Genomic DNA, 23,667 nt, shown 5'->3' on the forward strand with positions numbered 1-23,667 from the left:
CCACAAAGAATGTCCTTTCAACCTTTGGACGATGTGATACTGGTATGTCCTTAATGTCATAAAATAAAATTAGTGTATTAAAAGACTTATAAAGCTCTTAAGTGTGGCTGACACACTGTATTCAAATGACTCATTGACCGATATTCTGCCAGAGGGGGACCAACCTGCTTCACAATTCATATAATCAGCAAAAGGGGAGAAACGTATAACAAAAAAATCTTATAGTTAAACATCCAGAAGAAGAGAAAGCAACAAAAAAAAAAAATCAAAAGAGGTGAATATCTAAATTCGTGTTTTTTATTACTGTACCAAAATGTATGAAAGAGAAAATCATATATATATATATATATATATATATATATATATATATATATATATATATATATATATATATATATATATATATATATATATATATATATATATATATATATCCCAAAATGTCCAACGCCTCCAAGTTCTCCTAAGAGTATAGTGGCTGTATCACATCCTACTAATGTTCATGTAATTCCAAGTCCTTCAAGTTGGGACTAATGCAAAAAAGATCAATTTTGATAACCTGATCTTGTTCCTGTTTAGAGTCACATTTTCTACACGCTGAGCCTTGATCCTGTTTAAAGCCGCAATTTCTATAGTTGAGCCAGAGAGGTCACTGACCTAAAGGAGTTTAGAGCTGAACAAAGGGCCTAGTTGCCGAATTAACATTGACTTTTCAAAATTCGAGTGTTGAGCCTAACCTTACTTACAAGATGCCCCATAGTCCCTAAATCCCACAAGTGCACAGACCACTGGAAATCTGAAGTAGGGTCCTGTCTCTTACAACACATAGCTTCTGCTAATTTCATCCTCCAGGACAGCTCCAGATAACTAAGGGCCAGATGTAGGTAAATTCAATTTAGCGAATCCTTAATAGCGATTTTTACCGAATTGCTATTAAGGACTCTCTAAATTGAATGTAGGTAAGAATCGCTAAAATATTAGTGATTCCTTAAAAATCTTTAATAATGAATCGCAAATTGAGATTCGTTAATAAGGAATACCTACCCATTCATTCCTATGGGCTAGGAGGCCCATAGGAATGAATGGGGAGATATTCACTATTTGCGATTCGGTATAAAAGAAGCGCAAATCGCGGGAGCTATTTCAAGGGTGCCAGGATGTCAAAAGGACACCCTGTTGCACCCTTGAAATGTGCATGTGGGCACATGTGGCGCACATACATACCCTAAGGGCATGAATGTGTGCCACATGACACTTTAAAAAAAGCAAAAAAGTGCTTTTTTACAGGAAATCGCTAATTACCACCAACTTGAAGTTGGTGGTAATTAGCGATTCCTTAAGCCTAAAGTGCAATTTCTTTTGTGCTACCTACATTGCATTTAAATGCAAGAGAAAAATAAGGAATCACAAATTTTGCGATTCCTTATTTTGCTAGTAGGTTTAAACTCGCCTACATTGCTCTCAGTCAAATACCGGTCGGTCATTCTGCGAATTTCTGTGTTACCGCTCGGTATTAAGCCACCTACATCTGGCCCTAGGTGCCTTATCATTATTTGACACATATTTAAACTTTCGCTTTCACAGACCAAGCAAAAACAGTGTTTGAGTAAATGGTAAGATGAATCCCAAAATGTCTTTGAAAGTTTTCGCTCCCTCTTTCAGAAGGGTTGTATATGTGGACTTTACCCCCAGATGTGGATGAAAGAGCCTCCTTGTTCGCGTCTCCAGCATAGGGGGCCAGCAGTTGGGAACATGTTATGAACTTTAGTAGGGAGGAAGTGCCAAGCGTAAAGTAGTTTGTAATGAATTTCCTTTGTTTTTATAAATATTGAACATTTTGGGATATCAATCCAGAGTTTCTCCGTTTGTGTAAGTGAAGTTTCTCTATCCCACCTTATACCATTTGTTCTTATGGGCTCACTTAGGATCAGCCTTATAACCAACAGTATTGCATACAATTTAGTGCCAGGACCTTTCTGAGCTAAAAAGATTGTCAAAAGCTTCTCAATGAATTCGATGTTTTCTCTGGGAGCAGCTATTCTAACTTCTGAATACACTAACCGGTGTCTGAGCTGAGCGTAATGCAGTTCAGTGGTGCATTGTGTAAAAGATGTAATGACCCCATTATGAAACATTTCTGCATTGTATCTACATCTTCCATCTCGCCATCGGCCAATGGTCCCATGGTTTAGTGATGGAGAGAATTCCGGGTTAGCATATATTGTGGTATATGGTGACGGATAGGAAGTCGGGTATCCCTTCCAAGTTAGAGAGTTGTTGTGTTGTGTTAACTGGAATGGTTTAATAGGCATTGAATGACCTTTGAGACTTACTTCACCATTCAATCTCCTGTGAAGAGCACATTATAGATTCCTGTTCCATGTGTGCCAACGAATCTGTCTCATCTTTAGATCGCTTTAGTGTCATTTGCAACTGTGCCGCCCCGTAATGGTAGTACAATCTAAACACTGGGAGAGCTCCACCTCCTCTGCATTTATTTTGGTGCAAATGTTTTTGGGGACTTGCGGTCTAGAACCACTCCAGATAAACATAGATTGCTTTGTGCCCTCATCGCCGCCACCGACAACATCAGGAACATGCTCGACAACGGAGAAACCGCGGCCCTCATCCTCCTGGACCTGTCAGCCGCTTTCGACACAGTCTGCCACTGCACACTAAGAGCACGCCTCCACGACACCAGAATCCATGAGAAGGCCCTGGACTGGACCACCTCCTTCCTCTCCGGGAGAACCCAGAGCATCCGCCTCCCCCACTTCCGCTCCAAAGCCACAAGATCATCTGCGGTGTACCCCAAGGCTCTACATGGCACCACTCGCCCACGTCGCCCGACAGAACGACCTAAACATCATCTCCTATGCTGATGACACCCAGCTGATCCTCTCACTCACCAAGGACCCCCACACCGCCAAAACCAACCTCCAAGAAGGAATGAAGGCCATTGCCGACTGGATGAGGAACAGCCGACTGAAGCTGATCTCGGACAAGACGGAGGTCCTCATCCTCGGCTCCACCCCCTCAGCCTGGGACAACTCCTGGTGGCCGACGGCACTAGGAGCACCCCCTACACCCACCAACCACATACGAAACCTAGGGGTCTTCCTCGACTCCACACTCTCCATGACAAAGCAGCTCAACGCCGTCTCCTCCTCCTGCTTCAACACCCTTTGCATGCTTCGCAGGATCTTCAAGTGGATCCCCACCGAAACTAGAAGGATGGTCACCCAGGCCCTTGTCAGCAGCAGACTGGACTACGGCAACACACTCTACGCAGGAGCCCCAGCCAAACTCTTGAAATGACTCCAATGCATCCAGAACGCCTCCGCGCGCCTAATCCTCGACTTCCCCTACCGCAGCACCATCACACCCCACCTGAAAAACCTGCACTTGCTCCCCATCAACAAGAGGATAACCTTCAAGCTCCTCACCCACGCACACAAGGCGCTCCACGACACCAGACCAGCGTACCTCAACAGACGACTCAGCCTCGACACCCCCACCACCAGATCCGCTCTGCAGACCACGCTCTCACCACCGTCCCCCGCATCCAAAAAGATCATTCTCCCACCTCGCCGCCAAGACGTGAAACACCCTCCCCATCCACCTACAGCAGACCGAAGACCTTCTAACCTTCAGGAGACTCCTCAAGACCTGGCTCTTCGAACAGTAGCAGCACCCCCACCCCCAGTGCCTTGAGACCCTCACGGGTATGTAGTGTGCTCTACAAATGCTATGATTGATTGAATGATTGATTGTGTAGGGAAGTATAAAAGCTCTCCTCTCAAAGTTGGAAGTGTCTGTAACAGATAGAGAACTCTGGACAGGACGTTCATTTTTACCACAATATCGAGAGAAAAAAATAGTAGACCACCGATGCAAGTTGTGCCTAATTTAAGTTAGAAGAGAGGCGCCAATGCTTATGTTTTGGAAAAATGCGTGCCAGGGCCCTTGTTAGGAGGTCACTTGAGCTTGCACTGCCCCATAACCCCTGCCAGCGTGCTAATGACAATACAAACACAGCTACTAACTACCATACTCCTATAGGTGTGCAATACAGACTACTGCAGGACTCCAATGCTATGAAAATGCTGGGCTGTAGGTATTAATCATTTCTAAAGTATTTTGACGTTATGAACAACTGTTGCTGTGCTTGTCTCTAAATAAGATAAACAGCGCCACCATGTGGCAGACTGTCAGAGGTGCTGGTGTTAACAATTAAGGGCCTCATTTATGAAAAGTGACGCATTGCTGCGTGAAAACAGCGTTGTGTCACTTTTCATTGCACCTTCCTCGTGACATGCTGGATGCATCATATTTACAGTATGATGCATCATGTTGCAAGGAGTTACAGATACGTCAGTATTTCTGACGTATCTGTAGGCGCAAAAATTACGCATTGCTGGAGTGTGTCACCAAAGTGACGCAACTCCATCAATGGGCCATTTCAAATGGGCAAGTCCCATTTCAAATAAGCCTTCGTCAGTCTTACGCCTGCTGTGAGGCAGGCGTAAGATATAGACGCATTTGCGTACTAGAAGTAACGCAGTGAAATCTCAAAGATTTCACGGCGTCACTGGCTTACTTGCGTCAGAACGCCCACCCTGCATACATTATACCTGGCGCAGGTATAATGTGGCGCAGGGGTTTACAAAGTGACGCATATACCGAGATGCGTCACTTTGTAAATATGATGCAACATGGCGCATTTTTTTACTCTGCTGGTGTGTCACAAAAAGGGATGCACTCGCGGCACAAAAAGTGACACACAGGCTCATAAATAAGCCCCTAAGTGCCGGTGGAAACCACTGACTCAATCAATTTAAGCACTGAGGGGCAGATGTACAAGCCCCTTGTGCCACTTTTGCATCACGTTTCACATGTTAAAAGTGACGCAAAAGTGGCGCAAGGGGCTGGTAAATCTTCCCCTGACAGGGGGCAATTTGTCGTATATGAATCCTGCACCTATAGGATGATTTTAACCCTTAAATATTTGATGAGGCGTGGGTCATCTACTTTGCAGAGCCTCCGTTTTAGGGCATGGAAGATTTAAATTCGTGATTTCTGACTTGGATATATTGATTGTGTAACCTGTCAAATGTTAAAAATCTGTTAAGTGTCGAAGATCTTTCCCACGCGAGTGAGACAGATCACTCAATGTCAGGACAATGGCCGTCCACAAACAGGACTCCTTTGTGTGTTTCTGCCCCAAATGATGTTCCCTGTATATCATTCACTCCCCTAATATGGAATGGAAAGTTTTCTATACTAAGAGCAAATAACAACGGGGGCAAAGGGCATCCCTGGTACATACCCCCATGTTAGTTGAAAAAGCTGAGAAGACTGGCCCTTGACTGTTATCCTGACTATAAGTACCGTCTAATTGTCCATGATCATCTATATGCATTTAGGGGCCATGCCTATCTCCTCCAGGACTAGTCTCAAAAAGTGCCAGTCTAGCCACTCGAATGCTTTCTGTGCATCGAGAGAGACCAGCATTGCTGGTATCTTTATCTTTACAGCTTTTTCCACCAGTTGGACTCGCCTGTTGGTATTGTTGTGTGTCTGTCTCCACTTCAGAAACAATTACCGGTCTTAATCGAGGATCCCAGGGAGTGTGTTTTCTGGTCTAAACACCAGGATTTGTTCAATACAGTTTGACATCAAGATTTAGCAATGCCATTGTTATGTTATGTTAATTAAATGTATACAGGGCACGTATACCCTTAGGTGTCTTGGCGCTTCCAGTGCTACATACTGTACTATGGACTAGTTCTTCTAGAAAAGCCAGGTCTTCAGGTGTTTGCTGAACTCATGAAGGGAAGGAATTTTTCTAAGATATAGAGGAAGGGAATTCCATTCCTTGATGGTATTGTAACTGAAACTTCCCCCCCCCCCTCCCCCAGTTCGTCTTTTTAATTCTGACCATAGGCGTCAGATTGGCATTGGCCGAACGCAGAGGTCTATTAGGGGAATACCATCTAAAGAGGTCCCATAGGAATTTTTGCCCTTCTTTGTGACGTGCCTCGTGGGCGATACAAAGCCTATGGGAAGAAGGATCTGAAGACCTGGCTGTTCGACTGATCCCAGCCAGCAGCAGGAACCCACAGCACCGGGATACCCTCAGAGGTGATGAGCAGTGCTCTACAAATTCCAGTTGATTTGATGAGGCACACTTCTGTTGATCTTTAGCAGGATTTAGTATCATAGTGATTATGCTTCTTGTCCTAGTGGTGTTGAATGTGTTAAAAAAGGATGATAATCTGGGGGACACTTTGTGCATGAATGCCTTGTGGGGTGCACCTGTAAAGCCGCCCGGTGCCTTGCCTATCTTGAGTTGGGAATTAGCAGATGTTACCTCTTCCTCTGATACAGCAACATCCAGGGCCGGACTGGCCGTAGCAGGCATCGGGAGTTTTCCCAGGAGGCTGGAAGGGTGGAGGCCTCTTTTGCAGCAGTGAGGGGCCTTTGTTTGTTACTGGGGGCTAGTTTTGCACCGTTGCTGCAATATTGGTCACCAGAAAAAAAACAGCAGTGCTTTACACTTGCACTTCACTTGCCCCTGCCCGGGGAGGGGTGCAGTCCTACAAAATTGCCAGGGATGCTCGGGGTTCCCAGTCCGGCCCTGACAACATCTAATAGCTTGCAACAAGCATGTGGACTTTTGGTCAGACCAGCCGTAGTAATATGGTCCTTCTGCAATGGGGAGTGGTGCACTTCTGCTTTTTTTCAAAGAAGCACTCCAAATGGTTTGCTTGTGTGTATTGCATAGTGCTGTGGATGTTAGTTATTTTCCTATCCCCAGTATGAAAGCTTCCAGATATCAGCCCAGCAGGTCGCCATTCCTGGGATATGCCCTCTATGGGGTGCTGAGGAAGGCAGGGTCTATCATCATTTTTGCCTGCCTGGGAGAGGATATCATCAGCTGGTCCCAAGCCTGGGCTGTTGGATACTCCCAGAGTCCACTTCTCTCCTCTTTATGCAAAGCTTGACTTTCATTGGATGTAAACCTTTTGAAATCAATACAGGAGTGTTTCTAGAGGGTGGGACGGGCTCACTCTCCCAAGGAATACTCAGGTGCATCCAAGGCAATTCAGTAGTGAAAATCAAGTGTTGTTCACCTTTTTATTTCGCAGTGGCATGTAGCCGCGTGGGCCCTCCCTTATAGTTTATTGTACTGATTAACACTATTGACAGAGAATACTTTAAGGTCTGGGGAGAGGTGTGAAGTCAGCAGAGTTTATCAGCTGCTATGATTCATGAATGACCAGCATGGATATAGTGAAAACTGAATTATTATTAGGGCTCCAGGTTTATGGTATGTATTGTTTTAACATTCCCCTCTGAATTTCCACATATTTATTTTTTTGGTCATTTTATCTGTATGCAGCCACATTTATGTTTGTTGCAAGCAAAAAAAGACGCCACAGCTAGTATTTTTCAAATTTATTTAAATAGACAATGCTCACTTGGTGGTTATAGGTTTAGATAGATTTAAGTATATGGGTAAATGGGTTACTGCTTTTGACAAAGAGATCCTTTTGTTAATTGCAGTTCATAAATTGCAATCCTTCTAATATAGCACAGTGAGCTATGAAGGACATATGGCTCCTACACATTGTAACCCTCACTGCCTTTGTAGCACATCCTACACTTTGAGTTACACATATATGATTTATTGTCAATGTATAATGTGTACGTGTGATGTAAAGTGCTCTGATACCCTGCATAAGGATGAGTAGCGCTATAAAAGAAATACAAAAAAATAGTAGTATTTAAATTACTATTTGCGTAAATACCGGATGGACCAACACCTCTAACATTCTTACAGTGCATGCATCTCTTGTATTCAGGGACTGAACAAAGTCAAAAGTATGCCTCCTTTCAGTAGCTGTGAAGTGATAAGCTGTGTACATTTGATTTCCCTCCATTGCTTTTAAACGTGTGTCTCTCCCTTCCCCTAATAGCTCCCAGCGAGGATATTCCAACAGAAGAAGGCCTGATGGCCCCTTTACGTCGGCCTTTGTACTGGGCCCAGCTGAAATCCGATAAGCCTTCTCCCTGCCTTCACCAGACAGGCTTGTCTAAGTAAAAAGCCTGCGATAGAAGGTCAATGCCGCATAATTAATTTTATTTGATGGGATCAGCACTTTGTCACAGGCAGTAGCAAAGTGCCTGGTGCAGGACTTAAAATAGAGCTCTGTTAAATGCACCTGGCAGCCAGGTCTGTGTGACCCAGGGACATACCTTTGCTGGGCGCTGCCCAGCGACTACTGAGGATGCTAACCGCTGGTGGGGTGCCAGGTGTAACTTGCTTTGAATTTAAAAAAACAGGACATTTATTAAGGACTGTTTTTCTTTCTCTGTTTCAGCTTACTAATTATGGTACTGAAAGATGCTGATTCAAGTGTTTTATAGCAAAGGTGGTGACTGGTGACGCACATGAAGACTTACAGCTCACTTTACCCGTCCTGCCATCAACCACGTTGGCCTCCCTGGGTCTGTCTTGTGGCCCCTTCACCTGGACGCACCCGTTTTAGGAAGCACAAGGGCTCCCCGTGCTTTCAAGCCACGCATGATGACCTGTTCACGAGGTGATGAGGCCCCACCACCTTCCAATGTATCCTCTCCCCAAAGACTCCATCCCTTTCTAAAAGCTAACTTCTGAAGCAGCTGAAGCCTGGCTGACCAATCCACACAGGCAAACACGTGATGTTATTGCAGCTAGGAAAAAATCTCTCTGTTAAACATATTTACTGCCATTTTTACTTTTCTATTTAGAAATACAGACAAAGGAAAAGCGTTTGTACTTATATGCAAAAATCTGTTTAAATAGAAAACCGGGAGCCTTAATTATGATTCTGGGCTTATTGTATGGTGTATTTAATCTTCAGTGCTTTGCAAAGTAAAAATCTGCCAAAGTTTTTTAAAAACATGAGAAGCTGTAAAACGGCCCTGTATGGCGGCAGAAACACTGCTGCTGCTGCACATGACCAGGAGCGCGCTGCAGTCTCAAAGTTCTGCTTCTTACAGATTGGACATCGTCCCTCCCCCTCCCCAAAGCTGGAAGCAAAAGTGTAGAATGTTGCTCTTTGGGTGCTGATTATTGTATTAAAAATGTCAAACGTGGACATATGCCAATACCTAAAATATCAGCTCGGTTAAATACTTAGTTATTTTTTGGCCAGTACCCACTCATCTTCGTGGCCTACCAATGCTTCTTTACCGCCCTCCCAAAGTTAAACTTCTAGGTCCGGGCCTGTGGCATTACCCCACTGACATACAGGAGGGCCCACTCCTCATTTCCAGTTCATTGTAAAGGTGTGTGTAGATCAGCGAATCTCGCTTTTTGCTTTACTGGTTTTGGGCCTAGGGGCAAGCCCCAGCACATAGTATGTTACAGTGCTTTATCCCCATTATATTCTCAAGGTGTTCACCCACTACCTGCAGAAATGGGGCCATGAATGGGCACCCCCAAATCATGTTTACAGCATCACACGCTCTGCTGAAAAATAAGGGCAGCAGGAGGGAGTCATAGGGCTCATTTGCCCAATGTGTGTAAGGATACAGTAAGCCCTGTGCAAGTGGTTGTACTATATACACTGAAGCCTGGCTTTGCAGATTATTTTCTGAGGGTATTCGAGTGCTCTGTCTCATTCCTTGTCTTGAAACACTCTCCCAATGCCTGTATTCTATTTGTCTTTCAAGCGATCTAGTGGTGCGCACCCCTCGTCCATTCGCTGTGCAAACCAGTTTTATAATCCCAGAGCGTGCTCTAGGAATCTGCTCTCCGTTCACATTGTCAGCCACAGGATACCTCAAAGCTCTCTTCGACGGTATGCTAGTACTTTGTGAGTGAGAGGCAGGGCCGGACTGGGAACCAAAACTGGCCATGGCAAAGTGCTCGGTCGCCACCCCCCTGGGGGGTTGGGGGTGCGACCGAGCTGTTTGCCGGGGCCGGTTTTCGGCCAATTTTGCAGCTATGCTTTTGCTGTAACAAAAATGTCCCCCAGGGGCCCAAAACCGGCCCCCACCCATGCGGCCGACTGTGGGATTGCCCGGTGCCCGCTATGGCCAGTCCAGCCCTGGTGAGAGGTCAACAGCCGGACAGTTACAAGACTTGGGTCCTGCCAGCAGCGGTGCGTCCATTGGGGCGTAGGGGTGTAGCCCCACCAGCCACCATGGACCCGCATCGCCGCCGTATCTTCTTAACAGGTTAAAAGCATTGCAACAATCAGCCGCCGGCGGGAATTGCGTAGGGGGTGGCCTGCTGCAGCTTGAGTGACAGTCCACACTCAGGCTGCAGCAGACCGTCCCGCTGGGGAACTTACAGTGCGCATGCTTGGGAAAGTTGTAAACTTTCCCAAGCATGCGCACTGTAAGTTCCCCAGCGGGACCCAGGGGTGCTTGTTTGCTGCCACAGCCCGTGTTTCCAAAGGGCGACAGGGCGAGCAGCAAATGGGCCCTCCTAGCCAATCCTGGCGCGGCTGGTCCACCGGCGCAGCATTCCATTGGATGCCGTGCGTGGGGGTGACAGCGCGCGAGAGCTTGGCACGAGCGGCGGAGCGGGAAGGCTTGGAGGCGAGTGACAAGTTAATGCCTCAGTCTAGCAGCAATGATGTGCTAATGATCCCTTGATAGGTGTGCTTACTTAGAAAGGCCCAGACCTGACCTTGGCAAGGCACGTGGCACCGGGAGACCTTCATTAGAAAAGCAGGCTGCGCCGATCTAGAAACGGAGGTGAGTTGAGGCGGCGTATTTAAAAAAACAACCGGCGGCATGAGAGAATTGGGCGAGCGTAGGCTGGCTGCACTTTCTCCCCTTGCAGCTTTATTCTCTCCTCCATGAAATTTCACTGCCTCTCCCCAGGGGCGGGCGGTCCTGCCCCTTCCAACATTCGTGGGCTGAATAGGGGGTACAGTTAGGGTCAGGCTGGGGCGCAGCGTCCAGCTCTCTGTCAGAAGGCATTCCGTGGAGTGGCATTACTTAGGGTTTAAACGACATCGACTTCGACTATTGTCACGAAGCCAAACAGCAAATACTCGAAACGCATTAACTGACACCTGGAAAAATATTCTCAATTATTTTGGCAAATAAACAAAAATGCGGAATGCTTGTTGGTCCTGAAATCTGGATCATGTTGATTTATTGCTTGAACAGACATTGTAATATATGCAAAAGTATTTTGTCTACAGCCACACCCTGGTGCGTTTCGTGCATCTGCACAACAAATGAATGCCCTGCACAAGAGCTAATTTCAGCAGACAAGGCGCATTCTCCGGGGGTGGGAGGGGTTGCACGAGTGTCCTTTAACTTAAGTTTTTCATATTTATTTAATGTGTGCTTTTATGTCCGTTTCAGGCGAGCACACATTTATTGGCCATTTGCTCTACATATGTTCATGTGGGTGTCTGGATTGTAAAAAAAAAAATGTTTACACAGAGTGTAGTCCGGATGCGACTGTTGCGCAGTCTGATAAAATGTGTGCTGGTGCTTTCCAGTGCTCAGCACCGGCACTTATTTGACAGGGCCGGAGCTACAACATTTTTCTCCCTCCGCAGTGAACCTGATAATTATTTAAAAAGAAATGTACCTTTCCTTTGGGTGGCTCCGGATGAATCACCACCGTTAGTGATTATATATCTAGCATAATTTCCATTTTTCTTACTCCTGCGCTGTCTGTGTATTTTTCCTCATTGAAGTCGTGAGCAGAAAACCTGTTGTGCAGAATTGAAAAGCAGGTGACTGCTGCAGCCGTGTGCGCAGGGCTAGAAGTATTCTCTGCTCTATCTTCTGTAAAAGTATGGGGAGTATATTGAATTATCTGGCCAGCTTTTTTGTACCGATGACATATCTAGCAAATAATTTTCAAACAGACGACCCCCGAGTAAAATTTGCATATGCATTTTTCGCAAGAAATGCGCTCTGAATCAAATACACTTTGTCACCCACGAAGACCTGAGCTAAGGCGTGGCAGGCAGGGACAGCGCAGGAGCAAGATGAAGTGTTCAGTACGGCCTGCGTGGGAAATGAAGTGCGAGCTGAAAGTGCTATGTACCTTTTTTTCCGCTTCACTGGCTGGCTATAGCTGTAAAATGGCTTTAATTCCACCTTTGTTGGTGTGTTCGTTGCCCTCTACCAACCCATGGGACCACTTTATATTGGAGTGTACTTCGCTGGCAGCACCTTAATTGCTACGTTACTGCTGCAACATTACGTGGATCAGCTGAGCAAAGTTCACAAGGCATCAGCACCGCTTGTAATAATGTGAACACCGGTCTGGTGTGCACAAATTAATTAATCACCCCTCATGGAGCAGGTAAGCAGGGGAGACTATTGGCGGCACTGGCCCCTTACTGCTTTTTGCCATGTGCGTGCAAGAGACACGGAACTAAACTCTTTACTGCTTTCTTTTAGTATCTGCGTGCTCAGAGAAATTTCTTTTAATAATACTGTCTGATTGACTGATGACAGAGATTGTTCAATCAGTGTGTCTGATATTTTAATTAGTGTTACTTATGCATGTAATTTTAGTAAAAGTAGTTAGTGTTACTTATTTATTATTTATTTATAAAGTTTTGTATGTCATTTTAGCAAAAGTAGTTTAGTTGTTGATGGCAAGGACTGTGTCAGGCTAGAATCATATCTGCCTGTGTCGTCTGAAAGTGAGTCTAAGTCTTCATCTGGATTTGGATCTGCAACTGAGATAGTAATTGAATTCAACTCTGAACCATAACGTTTACTTAAATCGAGGTTGCAAAAGAGTTGCCAATGCCTCTGTGGGATGTTGCGGTGGGTTAGGTTGCCTTCATAACTTCTTCCCTTCCATTTACGGATTATTTACTCCAATTATTCCTGCATCCGGGACATTTTCTGTGCTCTCTTCTACATGCTTTATTATGTGGAGTGCGAGCGTCTAATTCCCATGTAGAGTGCTTACTTTTAAAATGGAGATATAGTTAATTGAACCTAAAGACCTTGATAAAATGATTCCAGAAGATTGTCCCCTGATAATAGATAATTTTGCACTCTGGATCCGAAATTGTTATATGTTTATGCCATAGTCTAAAAAATGTAGGTCACTATTATCGTTAAAATCACTGCTTAGGCTCCAGTGTCTCCTTATATGGCCCTTTGTGGACTTCTTTTGTGCTGCTGGTGCTAATGTATAGAATGATCAATAGTAGCGGGCCGTAGGGTCAGAGCTGAGGTCTGCGTGAATTACTATAGGCAAGAAAACACCACTGGCACAAAATATTTTTAAAAAGAGGTCATCAGCTCATCAATTCAGGATTTCCAACATGGCACACGTCAAACACTTTTAAATTTCAAATCTCATCCCCCATGAATTAAGGACATAGCACTAACCCTTGAAGTCAGAAAGGTATGCCCATCTAATCATGACTGAATTGCACAGTGCAAGACAGGGGAATTATACTGGGGATGAATCCCAGCTTTCCAACTAAACGAAATTGTGTGATTTTAGGCATATATAGAGACCATTGTCAGTACTGGGCCCTTGCTGCTTATTGTTGTATGTGTGAGTGTGTGTGTGTACTTGTGATGGAGGTGGGTGAGCTGCTGAAAGTCTGAGGAGCTTGTGTGGGAGGCAAAGGCAACAGAAAGACATAGGGAAGTAGGTTCAAATCCCTGGGCTCGGCATCACCCTTTGAATTCCGGCAAATCTGGATGTGTTGGGGGAAAAAAGTGTACAATAGTCTGTGTCTGCCTTATGCTCGCTCCTCTGTCTGTCCACATCAGGGTTTGCACCATGTAAAACAGCAAAAAATAAAATGTGAATTCTGCTAGTCACCCCAGAACTATTCCTATGCCCCATGGATTAAGGACAAAATGTTAAACATTGATGCCAGAAAGAATTACACATCTAAATATGATTATAATTGGTGTACTGCAGAGTGTGAACGTGGAGAATCTGGGGTCAATCCTGGCTTTCTTGCTTGATCAAATGGTGTGTTCATAAGAAAATACTTTCTTTCACAGAGTAAATAGCCTTTTTTTCATTTTCACACACAAACCTGACTAGCCTTTGACGTATTGGCCTTTGTAGCCTAAGTTGCTCCATCAGTCATTACCTAGGCCACATCATGGGAAACATATCATTGGAGCTAATAGAGGAAGTGGGTGGGGCCCATAGAGGATGTGGGTGGAGCCTGGAAAGTGGGTGGTGGCCTCCTACGAAAACATATCAGCACCTGCACTTCTAATTTTACAAATTAAGCACTGACAGTGCCCACTTTCAAATGTGCATTCTACGCAGAGGCGGACCAAGCACGGACATGTGTCCGAGCCCAGACTTGCAGAAATGCAGGGACAGGAGAGCAGAAGTGCCCGGGGTGTGGGCGGTGAACACATACTATACTGGGAAATAGAAGCTGAGCATATACTATGTTCAGGCACGGGTGGGAGAGCGCAAGCTGTGGCCGGGAGAGGTGAGTGAATGCAACATGACTACAAGTCCCAGAATTCAACGAAAACACCTGGGCCGGATCAGCGCTTCACGCATGGGCCTGGGAACCTTGGCAGCTATGTTTTGGCAAAAGAAGAACAAGGGAGCACGAGATGTCGCACACACTAGAAGGGGGGACAAGTGGGGGCCGGTTGGCAGCGAGGGCTGCCACATACACAGAGGAGCGGGGTTAAAGAGGCCAAACTGTCACAGAAAAGGGGGTAAGAGTATTGAGTTCCCAAAACTGAGGAAGATCTGTTAACAAAGAGTCAATTTTCCCTAAAAGACAAATCTACAATTTCACATGCGTGCTTTTCAATTTACATAAAGCACGACCTAGGCTCATTACGCTCAGAATAGTGATGAAACACAAACATTTCCCTCACTACAGGCACTGCTGTATTGCAGGTTTCTTGAATACCCAGGGATGCATATTAAGGGCAGTATCTGCCTTTGATTTATGAAGTGAGTTGATGACAGCATACCATTCAATGTGGCATACAGACCGGCCAGCTTTATCATTTATATCAATTTTGTCATGTTAGATGTTGTATTTACTACAGGTTGTGATTCCTACATAATTGATTAGTGACATATTGGTCTTGCTGAGGATGGAGCAATGGAGATTGGGCAAAAGATGATGGCTATGACAGCAAGTGTCCTATTATTTAATTTTGGCAATTCACCTTTGCATTTAGATCTCCACATGCTTTTGGATGTATGAATGGTGCAGCGATTGACAACGCATATCGAATTGTCAAAAGACAAAGGCTACATAAAGGGGAATTTAGAGACACCTTCACAGATCCATTCTGCAATGGTTTTTTAGGATATACTTGACATAACTTTCATATTGTTCATATTCAACTTCTTACTGAAGTGCATATTGCTCCAAACTGTCATCCCTTTCTGGTCCATTGCTATGCATACACACAAATTAGAAGATGTAACACACTAGTCTAGCAATCAACAGCGAGGGAATAGCAATTTAAGAAATCAGCATGTTTTCCATCCAGTGGAGTTATGGTAGTCATTTACATGTTCACGACTGCTATACAATCAGCCAGTCTCTGATTCCTGTATCTAGCAGAAAGGGTATAAAACCAGCATGAAAACAGGGTACACATTACATTACCAAGGGTTCATTCCCTGCCCGTAAAGGCACATTGCCTGATCAGTAAATGTGTTTACTGTTACTGATCATCTGTGTTCCTCTCCATATTGTTGTGATGTTAATGCTATTGGTTTTACTGGAAATTGTGTTGTATTTACAGAAGTGATATAGTTGAAGTAAAAGCACTTTACGCCAACCCCACCCACTGGGAAATAAAAAAAAAACATGAAAATGAGATATGGACTAGCAGGAAATGGAGCCTGTCCTGGGTATTGCTGGGGTGAAAGCTTCATTTACTGGGATATAAAGTAACAGGATCCTTCATTTGCCATGAACAGATTTTCCATGGGTTGCGGAAGCTAATTAGCAGACTGGGAGCATTGCTTTTATTTTCCTTTAGTGTAATAGGCTGGCTGGTGAAGTGCACTTCCCATAGTGTGCAGTCACTTCAATTTGCCTTTAGGTGACTACCTGGCTTGATGATGTTTTTCTATTTGATTTCATGTAACTTCTTGTCTTGATGAGTGCATTGGTTTTAGTTTGTTTGAGGTAACTGCTTCATATGCTGGTTTCATCACACAGCTGATACCCACCCTGAGAAAGCCAGAGCTGCCCTGTTAGCGGTATCAACACCAGTGCGCTTAGGTTCCTTACAGCTCTTTCACTTGAAGTGGGTTACCACCTACCCGTTACTTTTTGTATCCTGCTCGTACCAAGTGAGATCCAGAGCCAGACCAGTCCCCACAGTTGCTCCGTATTAAGGGATATTGTCATGTCATCTCAGGCGCGATGTAAAGACTCCCAGTGAGCTGAGGACTCTTTTGGCTCAAGAACCAACTAGCTGGAGACCCTTGTGGTTGTTTAAAGATTTAAGATCAGCCTGTAACTCAGTTTTGAGCTGGGTGGGTGACCGCGATTACAAAGTGGCTGTGCCAGATGTCCCATTATGACCCCTTTTGCCTGTCTCCCCTTCAGAGCAGAGGGCATAAAACTGGGGGGTGCTCAACCCTGCCAAAAAACTGAGGGGTGACCCTAAGAGCACAGCTGCCATCCAATCAGGGGTGGGATGCTTTGGTGTGCTGGTCTGGTTTTCTGGGTGCATTGGCTCAAGTTTTTCCCATGTAATTGATTGGGTGTCTTGGTAAGTTGCTTTTATGTGAATGTCTGACTTATGACTGCGCATTCCTTTCAGTGTGCACCTGCTTCAGTTTACTTTTTGAGTCACTGTCTAGTTTTCTGGATGTATTGCTTTAATTTTTCTTTAATTAAACTGTTTGACTTGCTTGGTGCTTTTATGTTGGTGCCTGCTTGCTGAAGTGTACTCTTCTTCAGTTTAAATGTATGTGACTGGCCTGTTGACTAGCACACTGCTTTCAAAGTGAAGGTTCACAGGTTCACACTTGCTTTAGTTTACTTTTGTATGGTTGACTGCATGCACTGTTTTGCTGGATGCATTGCTTTAAGTTACTACTTAATGCATTGCTTTCAGTTTGCTTTCAAGTAATTGCCTCTCATTTTCCTAATGCTTTGTGAAGGCTGTTTCCCAAATGCTGTGCAACTTCTTTTACTCTTAGAGCTGAGATTTTCATGAAAGTCTTATAGTCTGAATTCCGCACCTGAGCGTAATAGGACGAAATGTATGAAGCTCTGTGGTTTTACTGAATAAGCAGCTACCTATGTTATGCCATCTATTAATGTAATAACTGCACTTTCACAATTGCTTTATTAACCTTCCTGCTTTCTCAAATTTGCTTGAAAATGCACGATTTTTCTTCTTTTTTTTCAAAATTTTCTTGGGGGGGTTATCCCCCCAAACCCCCCTTTTGGGGTTCGAGCTCGCTTGCTTCGCTCGCTCGCTACGTTTCTGTATGCTAATCACTTTGCGCCCCACCACTTTCAAATGTCACCCACCGCCCCTGGGTCCTGCATGTCTTCCTTGCTACAGTTGTTGTCCCCGGAATCGTGGCAGCATTCTGCATATCTTTGATCGTGTTTTGTGCAATTATATGAAGCATGTTCACAGACGCAAAGACTTTTTGAGACTCGATACAGAGTATTGGGTAAGAACACACTTAGGGGTTGATTACAAGTTTGACTGTGGGGCGGTGGCCCCGCCAAACTTGTGTGAGAACCACACGCCATATTATGACTTTTGAGTCACTGGCAAGTAGTTTTTTTGCCTTCCCATGGCGGTGCCTATAAAATATGTGCCACAATGGGAACATCAAAGGAATGGCATGGGCCTTGAAGTCCATGTTGTGCTGGAACTGCGAGACATGCACACAGGAGGGAAAATGTTGTGCCACCCAGTGAGCGTCCACATGGAGTGAGGCACCCTTTCTTTCTTTCCTCACTGCCACTGTTTTCATGGAGGAAAGACCTCCATGAAATCAGTGGAAGTGAGGAAAATTGTAATATGCTCGGCAGGACTGCGGTGGTCCTGCCAAACATATTTCTGCCTCAAGACCACCGTGTCACTGCCAGGGAACGGCGGTTCTCTGGCGGCAGCGGCTGTCCAGGGCCGGTACAAATGCCAGAGTTGAAATGTGGCAGTGGGAAGACCGCCACCGCTGCCCGACCATGAGTCTGGCAGTGCAACGACCGCCAGACTCGTAATTAGACCCCTAGTGAGAAACGTCCCAACCTAACCTGCAGAACTCACCTCACCAGCCTGTCCAACAGCAGTCGGCACTCAATTGCTAGGGCCATCATCAAGATTATGAGATGGACCTTTTTGAAAGGAGTGCTCTCCTCACACACATCTATAGGTCTACTAGGACACTCCAGCTCAGCTACAATGTTCTCCTCACCAACCCTTCTGAAAGCTGGAGACAGACCAGTGCAAGGCTCCGCCACCTCATAACTCAACTCTTAGGTCAGCCATTGTTCATCTACGGAGGGTTGCTCCTAAATAGAAACATCCAGCTGCAATCCTTCCTCACCTCACCATCCCCTCAGACAGCTGGAGACAGACCATCGCCAGGATCAGCCACTTCATGGTGCTCAGCTCGATGGGTCAGCTTCTGGAAGAGAACTAGTTGATCACCACTCAAGGATCCGGGACTGACTCAGAGCACCAGTCCCAGTCATTGCTTTTTATAGCTACGGAGATCTCCCTATCAGCGTTCCCTCCCATCGATTTGGTCCCATTTAGTGCTCATATCAGTATTTAATGGAATGCCAACATTTACTCAGGTAATTTTCTTGGTTGAGCTATCAGGTGTTGTGGATCTTATCAGTTCTTTCCATAGGTAAAGCCAAGCCTTACAAAGACTAGAAACAAGGGATTTCTTTTTCCGCAAAGTCTATGTGTCCCAGATAAAAATTTGGTGTCAACATAACCTCACTAAACAAATAGTGTAACATCTACGACCTTCAGAGACCATTTTTAAGGTCTTGGAATGTTCTTCTTTTTAAAGGCTGCTTTTCTTAAACAATTCAAGCTGAGGTGAGATCTGTCACACAGCTGAGATCTGTCAAAAATACGGACATTTCCAGAGAAGCTACTGCCTGTTGCCTCTTGTTAGGCATATTTATAGAGTGTGGTACTGGCCCCAAAGGGATGCAAGGGGTCTTTTACATAATGTGTATATATATGTATATATATATATAAAAGTTTCCTCCTCACCAAGGAAGGAAGGAATGGTCACACTCGTGTGGTTGTTGTGATTCAAAATAATTCTTTATTTAGCAGACAATTCGCACAGGACGTGTTTCGGCATACGCGCCTTCTTCCTGCTGTGTTTATGTCAAATCAAATAAGCGCCATTTTATGTACAAACATCGCATTATTTCCGGCGCCACCATTAAACATAGAAAGCGGACTGCAACTTCGCCTTCGTTTTAGGCGCCATATTAAAGTGCATATGTACTCAAAATTCTCGTATTTTAGCACAATTAATTCAAAGAAAAACTTCATCTTGATATAACAATAGATTCCACATTTTTACATTGTTTTTAAAGAAAACAACAAACAAAATTAAGCCCTGGATGGGCAATTAATCGCGCCAAGTCCTCATACTACTATTATTATTAAATCTAGTCCGACAGTCAATGTAACATGGTTTTTTGCAGACTGTAACCAAAATGTGTACGAGATATAATCAATTCAACTCATAAATGCAATCATTATATCCTTATGTCTCTTATAGCAGTCCAATGTCATTAAAAATGTTGGCAGTGTTCCCTCAACCTCCTTACAGTAAATGTATGTTCAGCCTAAGTGTATGGAAAGTTCTTCTTCGGTATTGAGACCAAATGGAATTACAGAACGTAGGTCAATTATGTACCTAGGCTCAAGTCTGCGTAGTCTCAATTCCCTGTTTCCACCACGTTCGCTGTTTGGGATATGATCAATACAGAAAAATTTAAGGAGGTTACGATCACTGTTATGAAATTGGGAGAAGTGTCTCGCTACTGGGTACGAGGGATCCCTGTTCTCGATCGCCCATGCAAATATATATATATGTATCTATACTACTATTATAAAGGAAGAACTTTGAACCTTTGAGGCGGGTAAACTCAGGAACCACAGCGCCAATCCACACACCCGATACATCGTTGTATTCCTCAGGGTGTGCAGATGGACATAGGCTATATAAATTAAAAATAAATACGTTATTTAAAAAAATATAAGTTAAAAAACAATAGTCCCTTCAAAGTAGCGCCGGCCACGACGTGCGTGCTTACATCAGGAGCGGCATACACGAGCGCGAGGAGCAGCGGAGATCAGCGCGGGGAGGAGCGGCGGGGATCAGCGTGGGGAGGAGCAGTGACGAGGAGCGGCAGAGATCAGCGCGGGGAGGAGCAGTGACGAGCGGAGGAGCAGCGTACATGAGCGGGGGACAGGCGGTGAGGAGCGGCGGGCAGGCAGTGAGGTGCGGCGGCGGGGAGGAGCGGTGAGCGGCGGATGAGGTAGGGCGCCAAGTAAGCAGTGAGCAAAGCAAACGTGAGGGAGGAGCGGCGGCGGAGAGGAGCGGTGAGCGAGCCACAGGTACCAAGCGGAAAAAGAAACGTGTGCAGTTTACAAAAGCGTACAAAGTGGAGCGGTCAGCTGAAAGCTAAAATGACCATCGGGAGAAGGTAGCAAACGGGGCATTACAGGAGGAAAAAGTCACGTGGGCAGTGACGTGGGCAGGTACCAAACGGGGCATTACAGGAGGAAAAAGAAACGTGTGCAGGTTACAAAAGCGTACAAAGTGGAGCGGTCAGCTTAAAGCTAAAATGACAATCGGGAGAAGGTACCAAACGGGGCATTACAGGAGGAAAAAGTGACGTGGGCAGCTTATAAAAGCGTACAAAGTAAACATAGAGGCATAATACTGCACAACATCAGGGCGGGCGGGGGCCCTGAGCCATGATTGCTCCCAGACAACGTCGGGACCGGCTGCTAGTATATATATATATATATATATATATATATATATATATCCTTTTGCACTTTCCTTGACTGGAAACCGGGACACTCTGCGCGTCGGTGCAGCAAGTCAGGGCTCAAGGTAACCCTGTTAAATCCACACCACCTCGTACTTACAAAGTACAGTTTGCACTCCAACAATGATCTCCGCCACACAGGTAAGTGGTTTAGGAAGTCTTTATTCCATATTCAGCCAAACATAGGACAAGAAACCCAACGCGTTTCGGCGACACACTCGCCTTGTGCCGCACAACTTGACGAAGCCCTAAAGCGAAACGCGTCGTTGCTGTTTGGTTCTTACAATAAAATCTTTGTGGAACCACCCCCTGTGTGTGCTACTTTCCTGAAGGACCGACGATCCTGGGATGTTTTGAAGCGTAATATATATATATATATAATTTTTTATTTTTTGTAGAGTTTTATATAGCGCAAACTTGACCCAAAGGTACCGGGAAGCAGATCGCTTTACACGTGCACCAGTTGCATTCCATGAGGCATGTTCATTTTTGTTAGGCACGGGGAGATTTGCCCAGAATCACAGGATGTTGCGGGTCCTAAATGAGACTCAAACCCGGTTCCATATTCCAGGTCGACTGCCTTAGCCATTAGGTGAACAAGCATGCATCATGGCGATAATTGTAAGCCAAACCCATTGTGGGCGGAGTCATGTAATAAAAAAAAAAGTGATTCATCAGGTGAGCCTTCCCTGCCTCTGTTTAAAACTCATGATGAAGAGGCGTTTGCCTCAAAAAGCGTCGAGAATCCATTGCTAAAGCGGGACAAAGGGCAAGCATGCTGCAAAGAGGCTAAAAATATCCATGAATTTGGTGGGAGCATTGTCGTGTGCATATCCTGAGCGCAAGGGCGTTTGGTTTGAAAAAAAAGTTTTTGGAACTCGGCTGCCCGAGCCGCGGTAACAGGAAGTGCACCACTTCGAATGAAGGGCTGGGAAGGCAAAGATTGCTATCTGTGGCACGATGTTCCCTTGCTCAATTAAGATGCAGCCCTGAAGTGCCAACCCACTAAAGGACATTACAAAAGGTACAATGTAAACAGGGGCTTGGAGCCTACTATAGGACATTCCCTAATACTCTCCTGAAATGCAAGTACCAGCATGCATCATGACGTTAATTGTAAGCCAAACCCATTGTGGTCGGAGCCATTTAATAAAAGAAAAGTGATTCATCAGGTGAGCCTTCACTGCCTCTGTTTAAAACTCATGATGAAGAGGCGTTTGCCTCGAAACGCGTCGAGTATCATTGCTAAAGCGGGACAAAGGGCAAGCATGCTGCAAAGAGGCTAAAAAGAACCATGAATTTGGTGGGAGCATTGTCGTGTATGTGCATATCCTGAGCGCAAGGGCGTTTGGGTTGAAAAATACTTTTGGAACGCGGCTGCCCGAGCCGCGGTAACAGGAAGTGCACCACTTCGAATGAAGGGCTGGGAAGGCAAAGATTGCTATCTGTGGCACGATGTTCCCTTGCTCAATTAAGATGCAGCCCTGAAGTGCCAACCCACTAAAGGACATTACAAAAGGTACAATGTAAACAGGGGCTTGGAGCCTACTATAGGACATTCCCTAATACTCTCCTGAAATGCAAGTACCAGCATGCATCATGACGTTAATTGTAAGCCAAACCCATTGTGGTCGGAGCCATTTAATAAAAGAAAAGTGATTCATCAGGTGAGCCTTCACTGCCTCTGTTTAAAACTCATGATGAAGAGGCGTTTGCCTCGAAACGCGTCGAGTATCATTGCTAAAGCGGGACAAAGGGCAAGCATGCTGCAAAGAGGCTAAAAAGAACCATGAATTTGGTGGGAGCATTGTCGTGTATGTGCATATCCTGAGCGCAAGGGCGTTTGGGTTGAAAAATACTTTTGGAACGCGGCTGCCCGAGCCGCGGTAACAGGAAGTGTACCACTTCGAATGGAAGGGCTGGGAAGGCAAAGATTGCTATCTGTGGCACGATGTTCCCTTGCTCAATTAACATGCAGCCCCGAAGTGTCAACCCACTAAAGGGCATTACGAAAGGTTCAATGAAAACAGGGGCTTGGAGCCTACTATAGGACATTCACTAATACTCACCTGAACTGCAAGTATCAGCATGCATCATTGCGATAATTGTAAGCCAAACCCATTGTGGGCAGAGTCATTTAATTAAAAAAAAGTGATTCATCAGGTGAGCCTTCCCTGCCTCTGTTTAAAACTCATGATGAAGAGGCGTTTGCCTCGAAACGCGTCGAGTATCATTGCTAAAGCGGGACAAAGGGCAAGCATGCTGCAAAGAGGCTAAAAAGAACCATGAATTTGGTGGGAGCATTGTCGTGTATGTGCATATCCTGAGCGCAAGGGCGTTTGGGTTGAAAAATACTTTTGGAACGCGGCTGCCCGAGCCGCGGTAACAGGAAGTGCACCACTTCGAATGGAAGGGCTGGGAAGGCAAAGATTGCTATCTGTGGCACGATGTTCCCTTGCTCAATTAACATGCAGCCCCGAAGTGTCAACCCACTAAAGGGCATTACGAAAGGTTCAATGAAAACAGGGGCTTGGAGCCTACTATAGGACATTCACTAATACTCACCTGAACTGCAAGTATCAGCATGCATCATTCCGATAATTGTAAGCCAAACCCATTGTGGGCAGAGTCATTTAAT

The 23,667-nt window shown here is 45.2% G+C and overlaps 1 protein-coding gene across 1 annotated transcript in view; it reads right to left on the reverse strand.

Annotated features, from left to right (window-relative positions):
* The window catches only part of LOC147712870 (gastricsin-like), a 36,656-nt gene extending 17,975 nt beyond the window's left edge, over positions 1-18,681 (reverse strand). The window contains exon 1 of the mRNA XM_086923533.1: positions 18,539-18,681. Coding sequence (XP_086779659.1) covers positions 18,539-18,594 — 56 coding nt within the window. The 5' untranslated portion in view covers positions 18,595-18,681. The remainder of the gene's footprint in view (positions 1-18,538) is intronic.
* Between the last annotated feature and the right edge of the window lie 4,986 nt (positions 18,682-23,667).

The sequence above is a fragment of the Lissotriton vulgaris genome, chromosome 5 (genome assembly GCF_964263255.1).
Source record: "Lissotriton vulgaris chromosome 5, aLisVul1.2, whole genome shotgun sequence".
In the NCBI taxonomy this organism is placed as follows: domain Eukaryota; kingdom Metazoa; phylum Chordata; class Amphibia; order Caudata; family Salamandridae; genus Lissotriton; species Lissotriton vulgaris.